The sequence below is a fragment of the Sinohyriopsis cumingii genome, chromosome 2, assembly GCF_028554795.1.
Source record: "Sinohyriopsis cumingii isolate HCF-2022 chromosome 2, ASM2855479v2, whole genome shotgun sequence".
Classification (NCBI taxonomy): Eukaryota; Metazoa; Mollusca; class Bivalvia; order Unionida; family Unionidae; genus Sinohyriopsis; species Sinohyriopsis cumingii.
In genome coordinates, this window is record NC_142962.1 from 47,389,508 (window position 1) to 47,402,653 (window position 13,146).

Below are 13,146 nucleotides of genomic sequence, written 5' to 3' on the forward strand. Positions count from 1 at the left end.
AATTATTGTATTATATGATACACGCAGATCCAAAATTTTGTCAGTTATTACGAAGATCCAGTAAATATTTCCGAGTCTTCAAAAAATAAAACTATTCTATTTTAATCCATTCAGAATAAAATTTTCTTGAATCGAGTACAAGTATGTCACATACTGTGTTTGGTCACGACTAATAACAATACAATGAGGTTACCACGGTCATGACGTCATTCTGCAGCAACACAAGGGATCACATCGGATGGAGTAACAAAAACAAACAAGCTAAAAAACACATCATAAAATTATAGTAAAATAAAATGAAATAATACAAGTCTATGCTTTCATAATAAGTAACAAAAAAGAGCGAAAAGGAGCAAGCTTTGTAAAATTCAATAAATGATTTATTTCCCTTAAATACATAGTGAAAGAAAAAGAACGTGTGCTATTGCGAAAGAAATCCCAAAATAATCATATAATTGCAGACACAAATCCTAATAATTCCAAGTTCTGAATAAACTTTGGTAGAAATCCAAATCAAGTCCAGCGTTGAAGTGTTGATGTGTCTGTGATGACCTGTATCATGTTGATGTGTCAGCAGTCTTTTGTAGAAACACAGTAATATAATTGCAGGTTCGAATTCACTATAAATCCAAGAGTCTATTTTATTTTATCAGAGCACTTTTGTATTTCCAGAGAAAATTCATTTGAATTGAACGATTTGAAGAAATAAATTCCAGCCTAGATGAATACTGAACACAAATTGATTCTGCTAGATGTTAAGCATAAATGAATATAGAGTGGCCCGGGGGGGGGGGGGGGTCTGTAATGCTAATTCCCATTGTCCCCAGGGTGGCCCCTTTCACTACTGTGATTACATAGTCTTCCACTTGACCGCGGGTTACAATTTTGGAGTAATTCTTATTTCTTGTGTACAGGTTGTAATATCAAGTCTGCAGACATGTTTTATGTTGTACTTATACATTTTCTGAGAGGAAAGACATTTGTTTGGACTGTTCAGTGGAAATAGAAAATGCTCATTGTTTTGGATTATAATATTGTCTTTGAACTATTGTGAATTATCCAAAGTAATTCTGGACAACTCCATTTTGACAACTTCACGAGTCCTTGTTAACCCGTACATTTCCGGTTCTGAAATTTATATGGAACTTTTCATTCGTTTTGGACTTTAATATAACTCTTTCATGACTATTTTGGATTCACTTCATAATACTGTAAGTTCCTGTCATATTTTCATGTATAATTTTGATAATTAAATTATTTGTGAAGTTGAATCAAATGTATTGGTTTTGCTTCTTTCTGTTGCTTAGTTTATGACCATATAGTTGTAAAGAATTGGGGGCTCGTCTCAGACGTATTGCAGAGAAATTGAAATTGTGTTGAAATTTAAATTTATTTTAGTTTGGACATTTCTTTATCCATGTTCTTTTGATTTGACATAGGGAAACCAACAAGCTTTCACAATGTCGTCTAGGGTAAAGAGTTTTGTTTCCAATCCGACACAGGAAGTATTTGAGACTTTAAGAAAAGATTACTTGTTCTAGCTTGACAACCTCAGTTCTCTTTCTGATATAAAATCGTTTATGCTCAAACAGGAAGTTAAATATATTTTGGTCAAGAATTTGGTTGAAAAGGAAATTTTTGATGCAAATGATTTAGGATGAACTAGTAACTCTATCTAACTCTGAAATGAAATTAAAAGAATTAAAATCAAAGCACTAGACGGAAAACGAGCAAAGAAAACTCGAGCTTCAAAAAGAGAAAAAAGAAAGAGAGAGAGATGAAAATGCAGAAAGGAAAAAGAGAGATGCAACTGAAATTGCAAATAAAAAAGGAAGAAAGAGAAAGGCAAAAGCGGCAAATGTAGATGCAGACACAAAACGAACAATGAGATCGAAATGCAATCAAAATTAAAAGAATTAGAACTGGCAAGCATAAATCACCCGACTCACGAAAGTTTGGTTTTTGACGATACATAAAATATAAGATTAGTACCACCTTTTAAAGAAAAAGGTGTAGATTAACATTGTTCACATTTTGAAGAAAAAAATTGCTGAGAATTTAAATTGGCCAAAAAGAGCAAAGGGCTATGCTATTATGTGTACTTATTGCAAAAACTCGTGAAGTTTAGACGTCACTGCCAGTAGAAATTATTGCTAATTATCAATTGGTCAAGGAATGTATCTTGAATGGTTATGAAATGGTACATGACGCATATCGGAAAAGGTTTATGAATTGCAAAAACGAAAATTGCCAAACCCATGTCGAATTTGCTGGGGAAAAAGAAAAATTATTGGACAGGCGGTGTAAATCTAAAAAGATTGATAAAGAGTATAACAAACTTAGACAACTCACTCGTATTAGCTTAAGAGTTCAAGAACTGCGTCCATAGTGACGTCAAGACTTACATTGATGAACATCAAGTAGATACTTTGGGAAACGTTGCTCGTACAGATGACAATTATCCCTTAATTCACAAAGTTTCATTTGTCAATAAATTTTCTTTTCAGCATATTGTTAGCAAGAACTACCTCAGTCTCAAGCGAATACTTAAATTTTTTAAATCTGGCACAACTAATAAAAATCAAACGTCTTATAACACTGATCAGAAATCCTTATCTTTTCCTACGTGCATTTATTGCAAGAAAATGGGGCACGTTATTTCGTAATGGTTTAAGTTAACAAAACTAAGCAACATAATAAAGACAGCTGTTTCAAATGCTCGTTTCTCATTGGTCAAGGTTATTGTCATGCATTTAAAACAATACATTTGTAGAGTCAAACAAACCCCAGCCTGTTTTTATTATTGAGAAATATGAACCATAAATGTCAGAAGGTTTTCTATCACTTATTGCTGAATCGGACTGTCCAATCCCCATTAAAATATTAAGGGACAATGGAGTTGTTTTATTGACAGGCACTTTGCCTTTTGTTTGAGAAGTCTTCTTCTTCTGAAAGTGTTTTTGTTCAGGGAGTAGAGAGCGATTTTATTCAAATTCCTCTTCATACTAATTTAACATCAGACTTTGTTTTCGCCCATTGAGGGTGTTTGTTTATTGCTAGGCAATGACTTGCTGGAGATAATGTGTTTTGAACTATAATATTATTCTGGAGCTTTTGTGAATTATTCAAAGGAATTCTGGACAACACCATTTTACGCCCAATCGTAGGCAGCAGTCCCTAATTTTTCCCAAAGAAATACTTCCTTTCATCAGGTTTAGACAGCTCGGAATCTGTGAATGATAGTGCATGACAATATCCCTTTGAAAAGAATGATAAGTGGACATAGGTTCCTACCAAGCAGTTAGGGTTGGTAGTTCAAATGTTTACTTTCTAAGGATCGTGTCAAGATACCACAGTCAATTTCACTGAGCTGGAATTCTGTCCCTTTTTAAGTTTACACTGGCATGGGGGGGGGGGGAGATGAACAAAGAAAGATCGAAGTAACCCTGCACAAAGACTTTTCTTGCTTAAATGTGATAAAATTTTAATGCTCAATGCATCCAACTTTAAAGTTTGCAGCAATTCAAAATTCGAAACTTCACACATGCTACTAAATTAAACTCTTATTAGCAACTTGTAACAATTAAAAAGTTCACGTTTCAAATCCGCATAGTGGTAAAGACAACATTTCACGCTACAACATTGAAAACTGAACATGCTTCACATAACAAATAAATAAAAATGTAACACTTATCCCCATGGCTGTAGAACAAAACTGGAGAATGTACACTCAATGACAAGATCCAAAAGACCAATCTGTTAATTAGAGAAGAAACTTGCCTTAAATCTACAGGAGAATGAGTATTAGTAAGGGTAAAATACCAGTGCATACAGTGCTTTTTGTGTCTCTCGCCGCAAGCGATTGACAAGATACATGCTAGTTCATTTGCATAACTAGAAAAACAAGGCCCAGAGTGGTCTAAAGCGCCCTCCATCAAGGATCACTGCCATCTCACCTCTGTCTGCGTGGGTTCGAGTCTTGGGCTCAGCCAATGTTGATATGTGAGAAAGCTTGCCGGTAGCTTCTCGTGGGTCGGTGGTTCTTTCCGGGGTTTTTCCATGTTCTTCCTCCACCATTAATACTGGCCGCCATGTATAGCTTATCTTGTGCAGAAAAAATGGCATTAAACCCTATAACAATAATAAGAAGAACAATTATTAACCCTAGGTAACGTTATACGCATGTGCAATGAAAATGATCAAATCGTTCTAAGGCAAAACAAAGTTATTTCTTGCCTTATTCTGTGACAATATGACACATTTGCTCTATGGAGCTAGTTGACTGACTACAGACAACAAAATAGCACTTATCTTTAACTGTCCAACAGACATACAAATTTAATTAGGTAACTAGTTATTTTTAAAAAAAATACTGTGTGTATGCTAATAAATACTCTCACCCACACCCACCCCACACATATAATTTCTTTTTACTAAGTAAAACAAGTGATAGTATTAAAGAGATGCCATTCATCCCGACTTTACTTTTAATTGGCACCACACAGCCATTATTGTGTTTAGGTGCCAGCAAAGACATACATACATACATATATACATCATTTTTTATTTTGGAAGCACTTTAGAAGTCGATTATCTTCTTCATGTTTACATGGTAGAAAATGCAATCTTTGTCAACCATTTTCACGAGCTGTTAACTATCTTTATTCATACCATAAAGAACGTATTCAACATAATCAAATTTCTAATTGATTTCTCAGTTGGAGCAGCTTCAAATATTCAAATCTGACAATACAAAATAATTTTGTCATATATACTGTGTGCATGTGTATATCAAATTACTACCAAGTATTAAATCAGTCTAGAATGCTGATCTACTACATTCTTTGATGTACCTTTCAGACACCTTCTTCCCAAGTATTTTTATTTCATAATTCTTTTATTGGGGTGCTTTATTGCTGGTCATAATGCTTCAATTATTTTTTCAACATTTTTTTGATGGGGTTTTAATATCACCAGTTATTTATTCAAATTTGTTTGTCTCTGCTTGGCTTTTTACACCATTTAATACCATTTGCTTGCTAAAATCTTTGTTACATTTGAATAAACATTTTTAACGAGCCAAACACTAACATTGTTTCATTATTTGATAATGTGTATTTCTCTCACACACACACAGACACACACACACACAGACAGACAGACACATTACTGATAAGTAATATGTTACCCTTTCATTATTTTACCGTACCCTATCACTTTGTGCTGTTACAGGCATTGTTACCTCCTACATACCAGTACATAACTAATTTGGTTCTACCAGTATATTTAACAGAGTACCTGGGAAGCTATATGATGTAAATGAAAATAATGCATCTGAATTATGGTGCATCCATTAATATAGCTTCCTGTAACTAAATTAGAGTTTATTAATAGGGAACTAATACGTTATATTTACCATTTTTTCACCAGCATTGATTTTTTTCATCTAATATCTCCATCACAAGCACACAATTTCAAAGTACCCAAGCCAAAAAAGGAACTATTTAAAAAAATAGTTTTCAATTTTCAGGTGTGCTTACTTAGAATAGCATTCCATGTGATATTAAATCAACTCTAGGCATATCTTCCTTCCATAATAGGTGTATTAGATGGATGAAATCATAAAAAATGGTGTACTTATTAAAATAACTGTTACAGCACCCACCTCATGTACTTCATTTTCATTCTGCAGCAATGTAGAATTGGTATGAATAGTTGTTTATATACTGTCTATTTGTGTGTGTGTGTGTGTGTGTGAACATATTATACATATTATTAGATTGTACATTATATGTTCATAATTGAGGGCCTCAAGGTAGATTAGTTTCTCATTTGTAAATAATTGATTCACCCTCTGAAAATAACATCAGTATTATTATTATTATTGTGTTCACTGTAAAAATTAAACAAAACAAGTTTGATTTCGTATTAAAAAGAATTTTTTTGATAGTTTCAAGTTGTATCCACTACATGTTTTAATTAGTTATTGCAATATAAAATTTGCATGTAAAATGAACCAAAAATAACTCTTTCCCTTTATCTCTCTAAATACCAGTTAAGCAGCCAATAATATATTTTATCAATGCATTGCTACAAATATTAATTTTAGAGTGTGTTCATGGAACCATCAGTTTTCTTTTCTCCAAATCATAAATTCTCTAATCTTCATCTTACATGAGAACTATCTATTTTCTATGTATTGAACAGACAGTATACAAACTGAAGATAAAATGAAAGCCAAAATAATGTTTCATGATTAAAATTTTCTAATTTTATTTTCAAAACTATTATTCTGTATACCTTGGACTAGCTGGCACAATCAGTCCCATGCCACCTGACATTTTGTCAGTGGCACAAAGCACGGATACAATTCCGGAAATAAGCAAATGTACACACACTTGGAAAACAGTAATTCTCAATGTACAGAATGCAAAACATTTTTCAAGAATAAATAAATTTATAAAAAGGTAGTGAAACAAATTTAACAGGTACAAAAGTTTTAAAAAACAGCAAATAATTTTATTAACAATACATATATAAGCAATATACATTATCTAAGAAAAACTGAGTACAAATTGTGAAAAATGAAATGAATTTTATTTTTTTTAAACTACAGTAGTGCAAAAACCACCAGATTCTAGCACAGATTAAGTTTTACCTCAGAACCAGTATATCAACTAACATCAAATATTTACAAATGTTGACCAAATCTGAAAATAAACTGTCACAAAATATAAAAAGATACTTTACTGGTTAATCTGAATATTCAAACAATTTCACACATTTCCAAAGAACCATCAGCTCTACCGCAGTAATAAAAATTTCATATAGATGAAGGAAAAAGGAGCAAATACTGAAAATATCTCTTTTGTCTGAAAAAGATAACTGGGGGCATGAGTTCAAGTCTCAACTCGACCAACACATGATAAAGCCTGTGGATTGTTAGATCACCTTGTGTTCTTCAAACTTGTATAGACATCACTTATGAGTAGCTACCATTTAGAGAACATCTTAACATATATAATACTTTATTCAATTAATTACTTCAAACCATGTGTCGTTTACTTATCTAATTTTGTTGCTATTGTCTTGGCATGTCTACTAAACAAAACAATCAGAAGAAGCAGAAACCATAAGTCGGATGACAACAGATCATTCCAGACTTGACGACAAAAATGTTCTCTACAAATTCTAGATGATTAACGGTATGAGAGCTTTCCTCTTCGCTGGATAATCTTCAAATTTCTCCTTATAGTACCTGAAAGGAAATTAGAGCATTGTCAGGAATATCACATGCAGGGTTCTACTCTATGCCCACAGGTACTTGAACGGTTACATCAGGATCGGGAACGCGCACATGTGTGTATTCATATTCTATGGATAGCATGATAATATATCCCATGTGACAAAAAATCTGAACTTTAAACACTTTTCTCAAGTCCTTCCATGATACAACTACTGCATCTCAAACCTATAACAACTTCTTATCTCAGACATGTAACAACTACTGTATCTGAAACAAGTAACAACAACTGTACCTCCAACATGTAACAACCAGGGTGAGACAGTGGTTTTTGGCACCCAAGGCAAACTATAAATTTGGAGCCCTACACCACACCCCAGAAAAATTCACTTTTATCTAAATCTCGTACCCTTTAAAGCCTAGCACCCTAGGCAACTACATGTACGTAGTTTGTCTACATGGCTGGGCCCATGCTGGTAACAACTACTGTATCTCAAACATGTTACAATTATCATATGTCAAAAAGGTACAATGGCCGAGTGGTCTAAAGCACACACCGTTACAGATCACTGCCATCTCACCTCTGTCTGTGTGGGTTCCAGTCTCAAGCTCGGCTAACGTGGGTATGAGAGAAAGCCTGCCAGTAGTTTCTTGTGGGTTGGTGGTTCTTCCCAGGGTTTTCCAGGGTTCTTCCTCCACCAGTTATACTGGCCGCCATGTATAACCTATCTTGTGCCAAAAACATGGCATTAAACCATACAACAAAAAGGTACAACTACTGTATTTTCAAACATGTTATAACTACTGTATCTCAAACATGTAGCATTAACCCCCATGAAGCTTGCCATCTTCTTCATTCAAATCTTCATTCTGAGCCAAATGACTTCAGAGATCTCTGAAGTACTTAGAAATTGCATATCATTTACTAGTGTTCATTTCTCTGGAAGGAAAATAATCATGGAAAACTGTACAGACAAAAGCATGTGCTCCCTATATATTACTGACAACTTTGGCTGTACAATAACTTATACAAAAACTTTTAAGCATTATAATAAAGGTACAAAGGAAATAATAGTGTGTGGAAAAATATCATGTAAAACCGACCAAGGATGTTCTGATGTAAGTTACCTGTGATGCTGGAAGGCCCTTGGTCCAATATTACAAGCTGTGGAAACAAACATGGCAACCCCTTGGAATGACCATGTGGCTACTGCATAGCCAAACCATTCCAATATCTCTCCGAAAAAGTTTGCCCCTGACACGTACTCAAAAAGTCCACCTGATGGAAAAATAGAAGTCTGTATTCTGTATCTTTAAAAGTGTCCTCAATCTTTCAAATGAAACAGCAACCCAACCCCCACTCTTTCACAAAGGTGATTCCAATATAAATGTAGTTCTTAGGGTACAGATACTTTCAGTAAGTAACATTTTCAAAGTATCAAATTGGTCACATTTCTTGCCTATTGAAATAAGAATTATCACCAAAATGATATAAAAATATTGGGGGGAAAATACATTTTATTTATTTATTTTTATGAAAAGCAATGGGCATGTAGTCTCAAGAAAATCTGAAAATCTGTGAAGCAAATCAACAAACCTCTAGGAATTTTGTACACGGATGTCTCCCCTGTTTTTCTTTGTGACCTGAGTATGTGATCTGAATAAATGTTGATTGCCATTCCTGTCAGCTGAAGCATGATACCTGATGAATAAAGAGAAATAAAGATTTTAAATCCTGGCACTTTGTATATTCTTTAACACCACATGATCCATATATGTTTTCAAAAGAGAGGAGAATAATTAGTACTTTAACATGTAATTAAGGGAATTTTACATTTACACCATTCTATTGATTAAAAACCAAATAAACTCTCAAGAAACTAATAAAAATAGAGTTAAGTCCTTTAACATATATTTCATTATACTTTACCAAGTATTATATTCACATTTGTGTATGCAAGTCAAAAATAGAAGAGAAAGGATAAGTTCTAATTATGGATGTGTGCTACCAGTCTGCAGGAAGTGGCATAACAAGAAATTCTGCCCCCTCCAACACAAAACTTAATTCTGGAGTCCCCTCTGAAAAAATAAAATAGTTGTTTGATGGGAATTTTTGGCCCCCAATGGGTGGTTGCTATGCCACTGCATCCCCCATAAAATGGTGAAAAAATGTACCCTGAATGGCACCTTATATGTCCACCCTATTGTTTAACAATCTTGTGTACAAACACTTAACTCATTAAACTTAATGTACATAAACCATTATTTTCATACAAGACTGTAGACATACCTAGTCATCCACAAAGATTGGTTCAAGAACTTACTCTAAAACAGATGTTATTGAGCAAAATCAATTCTTCACCGAGCCACAATTATTTTAACCTCTCACCATTTGACCCTTGTCATTAGGCCTCTTTTATATCTTAAGTGCAAGCCATTTACAAACTCTGGTCCAGAGGTTAAGGTATGTGGTTTACATGTAAAGTTATTATCCAAAACATTTTCTTCCTTTCAATAGAGTATTATATTCACATTTGTGTATGCAAGTCAAAAATAGAAGAGGAAGGATAAGTTCTAATTATGGATGTGTGCTTTTCTTCTTTTCAGCCATGATTTCTTTCCTCCAAAATATATAAGTCTTCTCAGTTACCCTATGTGCAAATCTCCCACTACCTTTGGTGAGTGTATCTGTTAGAGACCTTGGCCTTCAACCTGAATAACCCCAAAGACTGGTAGATTTATGTGGTGGAGAGATATTGTGCCCAAGCCATTTCTCTTCTTTCTGTCAGAATGACCTTTACAATTTGCTTTGAAACTGATTCACTTCTTCATACCCCAAGTGCAAGCCACCCACAAAATGACAAAATTTGGAAACCATGGAACTCCAGTTACTGTATAGAAACAATTTTCTTCTTTCCGCCACAGTGACCCTGACCTTGAACGTTTTCATTCTGAATGTTTTTTTTCCTTACACCAAGTGCATGCCATCTGCAAAGTTTGGTTAATTGTAGATGGCAGAGAATTTGAGCTATTGTACTGGGGAAAAAATGGTAATAAGCAGCTGGATGAAGATTATCATGACAAAATATGATCAACTTTATAGTGGGCATAAAGCAAACTTGTCAGCGCTTAGCACAGAATATCATACAGCATAAATGTCACTTACTGACCTACATAAAATGTTGGAGTCTGGTACCAGTCAGGAGCAAAGTTTGCGTGGCAAAGCAGGAAGCCACCCTGGATGTAGCCAACAAGAATGCAGAAGAAAATGGCACACAGGAACACCATCAAAGCAGAAACCCGCCCAGATTTCATCAGTGCTGGATAAATGAAAACTCTGAAGAGTTTGTGAATGAAATTACAGTATAATCACATCACTAAAATTTGTAGTAGTGAAACAAACAAACTGATAGGTATTCATTTTTTAAGAAGATTACAGCACTAAAATTTGTAGTAGTGAAACAAACAACCTGATATGCATTTATTTTTTAAGAAGTTTACAGCACTGGCCTTAGCAAACGCGGGGCCCAACTTTGATCATTATGGCAAGGCCCCCACCTGAATTTATGGGGGGGGGGGGGGCATGTGAGCACAGCATTTGGAAATAAACTTCTAATTTTAAACAAGTTTTATATGATAATGAGCAAAATATTTTCTTCCATTGCTTTAAAATTACTTTATATATATATATATTTTTTTTTAAACATTACTAATGCACTGGGCCCCAGTGAGCGAGGGGCCGGATTGGACCAAATCTGTCCAATTGGCCTAAGGCCAGCCATGAGAGAATCAAAGGAAATGGGTATAATTTTTTGTTATATGTGTGCACTTTCTTGCCGAGCGAACAAAGGTTTTTTACTGCACAAATTTTCTAATATTTTTCAAAAATATTGTTTTCTTATTAGCAACAAAACTACAAGAAGCTCAGATTTCTTTTTCACATCCAGTACTGCCAGGAACATTTTGCTTGTGTCTCTCCGTGTACATTTGTCCACAGTGGCTCATTACAAAGAAAATCAGAAGTTTCTGTCAATGAATCGAGGGCTGGGGGTCTAACCTGTAACAATGTAGGAGTTTCAGTCATTGAATCGAGGGCTGTGGGTTTAACCACAGGAGGCTGGTTTAACCTGTAACAATGTCATATTGTTACAGGTTAGACTCCCAGTTCTCAATTCATTGACGGAAACTCCTAATTTTCTTTGTAACAAGCCCGTGTTGGCAATAGGATATTAAATAAGTTCATATGAACCAACAAGCTCCTCTTCATTATATATAATAAAATCGCATGGTGAGTAGAAAATAATGAATAACATAAACGGAAGATTAGATATTCAATATATAAGAAGTGGGAAAAAATAGTAACAAAATCACGTATACATGTAGCACTGTGGAGAGAGAGAGAGAGAGAGAGAGAGAAATTACCTGTGTACATAATGTACTAGATAAATTCCCAGTACTATCTTGTTGGGTAAGTACTTAAGCTTGGAACAATCCGTGAATATCAACAGTATCACAGGTATAGCTAAGGCCGGCAATTCTTGAATGAACCATGCTGTTCGCGAGTCGAGGAAAGGGCCCCAACCTTGCCGGATATAGCGCCCATAAGGGGCCCTTAATCCCGAAGCTAGGGGCACGAGGGCTGAGAGACCCATCAATAAGTAGACCAACGCTAGGAATTCATTCAGGTCGTAACTGACGTTGATTACGCTTGAAGAAAAATTGTTCCAAGTAGAAAATAAAATCTTATATTTCTCCATAGTGAATATCGCTGGTATACCATCGACCAAAACACCATTATTAGTATTACACAGTACAAAAACAAATGTTCCTTGAATTCAGCTCGTCAGGAAAGTGAGGTCAACTTCCAGAACCAATATTACCTTTCTACACGATACATTAGAACTCGGCACGATATGGCAAATCTCAGAGGACCTACTTTTCTTCTTCAACAAGGGATAGTTCCTTGCCCGGAGTACACTGCCTATTGAACTCTATTTGATTGTGTACGCGTTAGGTTAGGTTTACCCACACACACAAAAGGTGGTGGTGGTTGGGGTTATATAGTCAGAGTTTCCTCTGATTCTTGCCACCCCATTTTTGATATTTGGACATTAATGTTAGGGTGAAACAACCCAACTTAATTGTCCAAATAAAAATGGGGTACCAATGGTCAGAGTGAAACGCACCAACATAAATGTCCAAATATCAAAAATGGGGTGGCAAGGGTCAGAGGAAACTCGGACTAGGGGTCATAGTACATGTATGAGTGAATAGGTAAAGTGTAAGCAACCATACCATGTTAAGTTAGGAAATACTAGTACTATATAAAAGGGTCGAATGAAGATTTAACATTCCATGCCACATGGAGGCATGGGCGCCCGCACAGTGGGGAGGGGGAGGATTTCGCCTTTAAACATCTTTTGGCCTACATCTGTGAAACTTAATAGATGAAAACAACATTGTTTGCCCCCTCCCCAAAATAAAATAATCTGCGGGGGCTCCTATTAGAAGGTCCTATGGGAATTTAACATTGACGGATTTTCGGTGGATTTAGATTATATGGTAAAAATAAATTTTGAAAATAAAACAAATGATTAAAACTTGTTTAAAACAGTGGGGAAGGCGATCCTTAATTCCAGCTGGTAAAACAGCAGTTTTAAAAACTTTAAGTATTCCAAATCTGAGTTATTTATTCGTCAAATTACCAAAACATACACAAAATTTTGCTAGGGAATTAAATGAATTATATTTCACCTTTATATGGAAATAAAAAGTGGATAAAGTAAAAAAAAAACAGGTTATGATTCAGACTTTTTGTAAAGGTGGTTTGGCGGTGATATTTATTGATAAATTTACAGTAGCTTTCAAAATAACATAGGTTCGCAGAAGAGGTCTTCTACCTC

The 13,146-nt window shown here is 34.9% G+C and overlaps 1 protein-coding gene across 1 annotated transcript; it reads right to left on the reverse strand.

Moving 5' to 3' along the window:
- Positions 1 to 6,248: 6,248 nt before the first annotated feature.
- Positions 6,249 to 12,446, reverse strand: LOC149804776 (3-oxo-5-alpha-steroid 4-dehydrogenase 1-like). Its single transcript, XM_089944391.1, has 5 exons — positions 11,666 to 12,446; positions 10,414 to 10,580; positions 8,841 to 8,945; positions 8,372 to 8,522; positions 6,249 to 7,258 (listed from the first exon to the last, which is right to left on the reverse strand). Exons 1-5 carry the CDS (start codon positions 11,998 to 12,000, stop codon positions 7,192 to 7,194), a joined length of 825 nt encoding a protein of 274 aa, XP_089800517.1. The 5' UTR covers positions 12,001 to 12,446; the 3' UTR covers positions 6,249 to 7,191.
- Between the last annotated feature and the right edge of the window lie 700 nt (positions 12,447 to 13,146).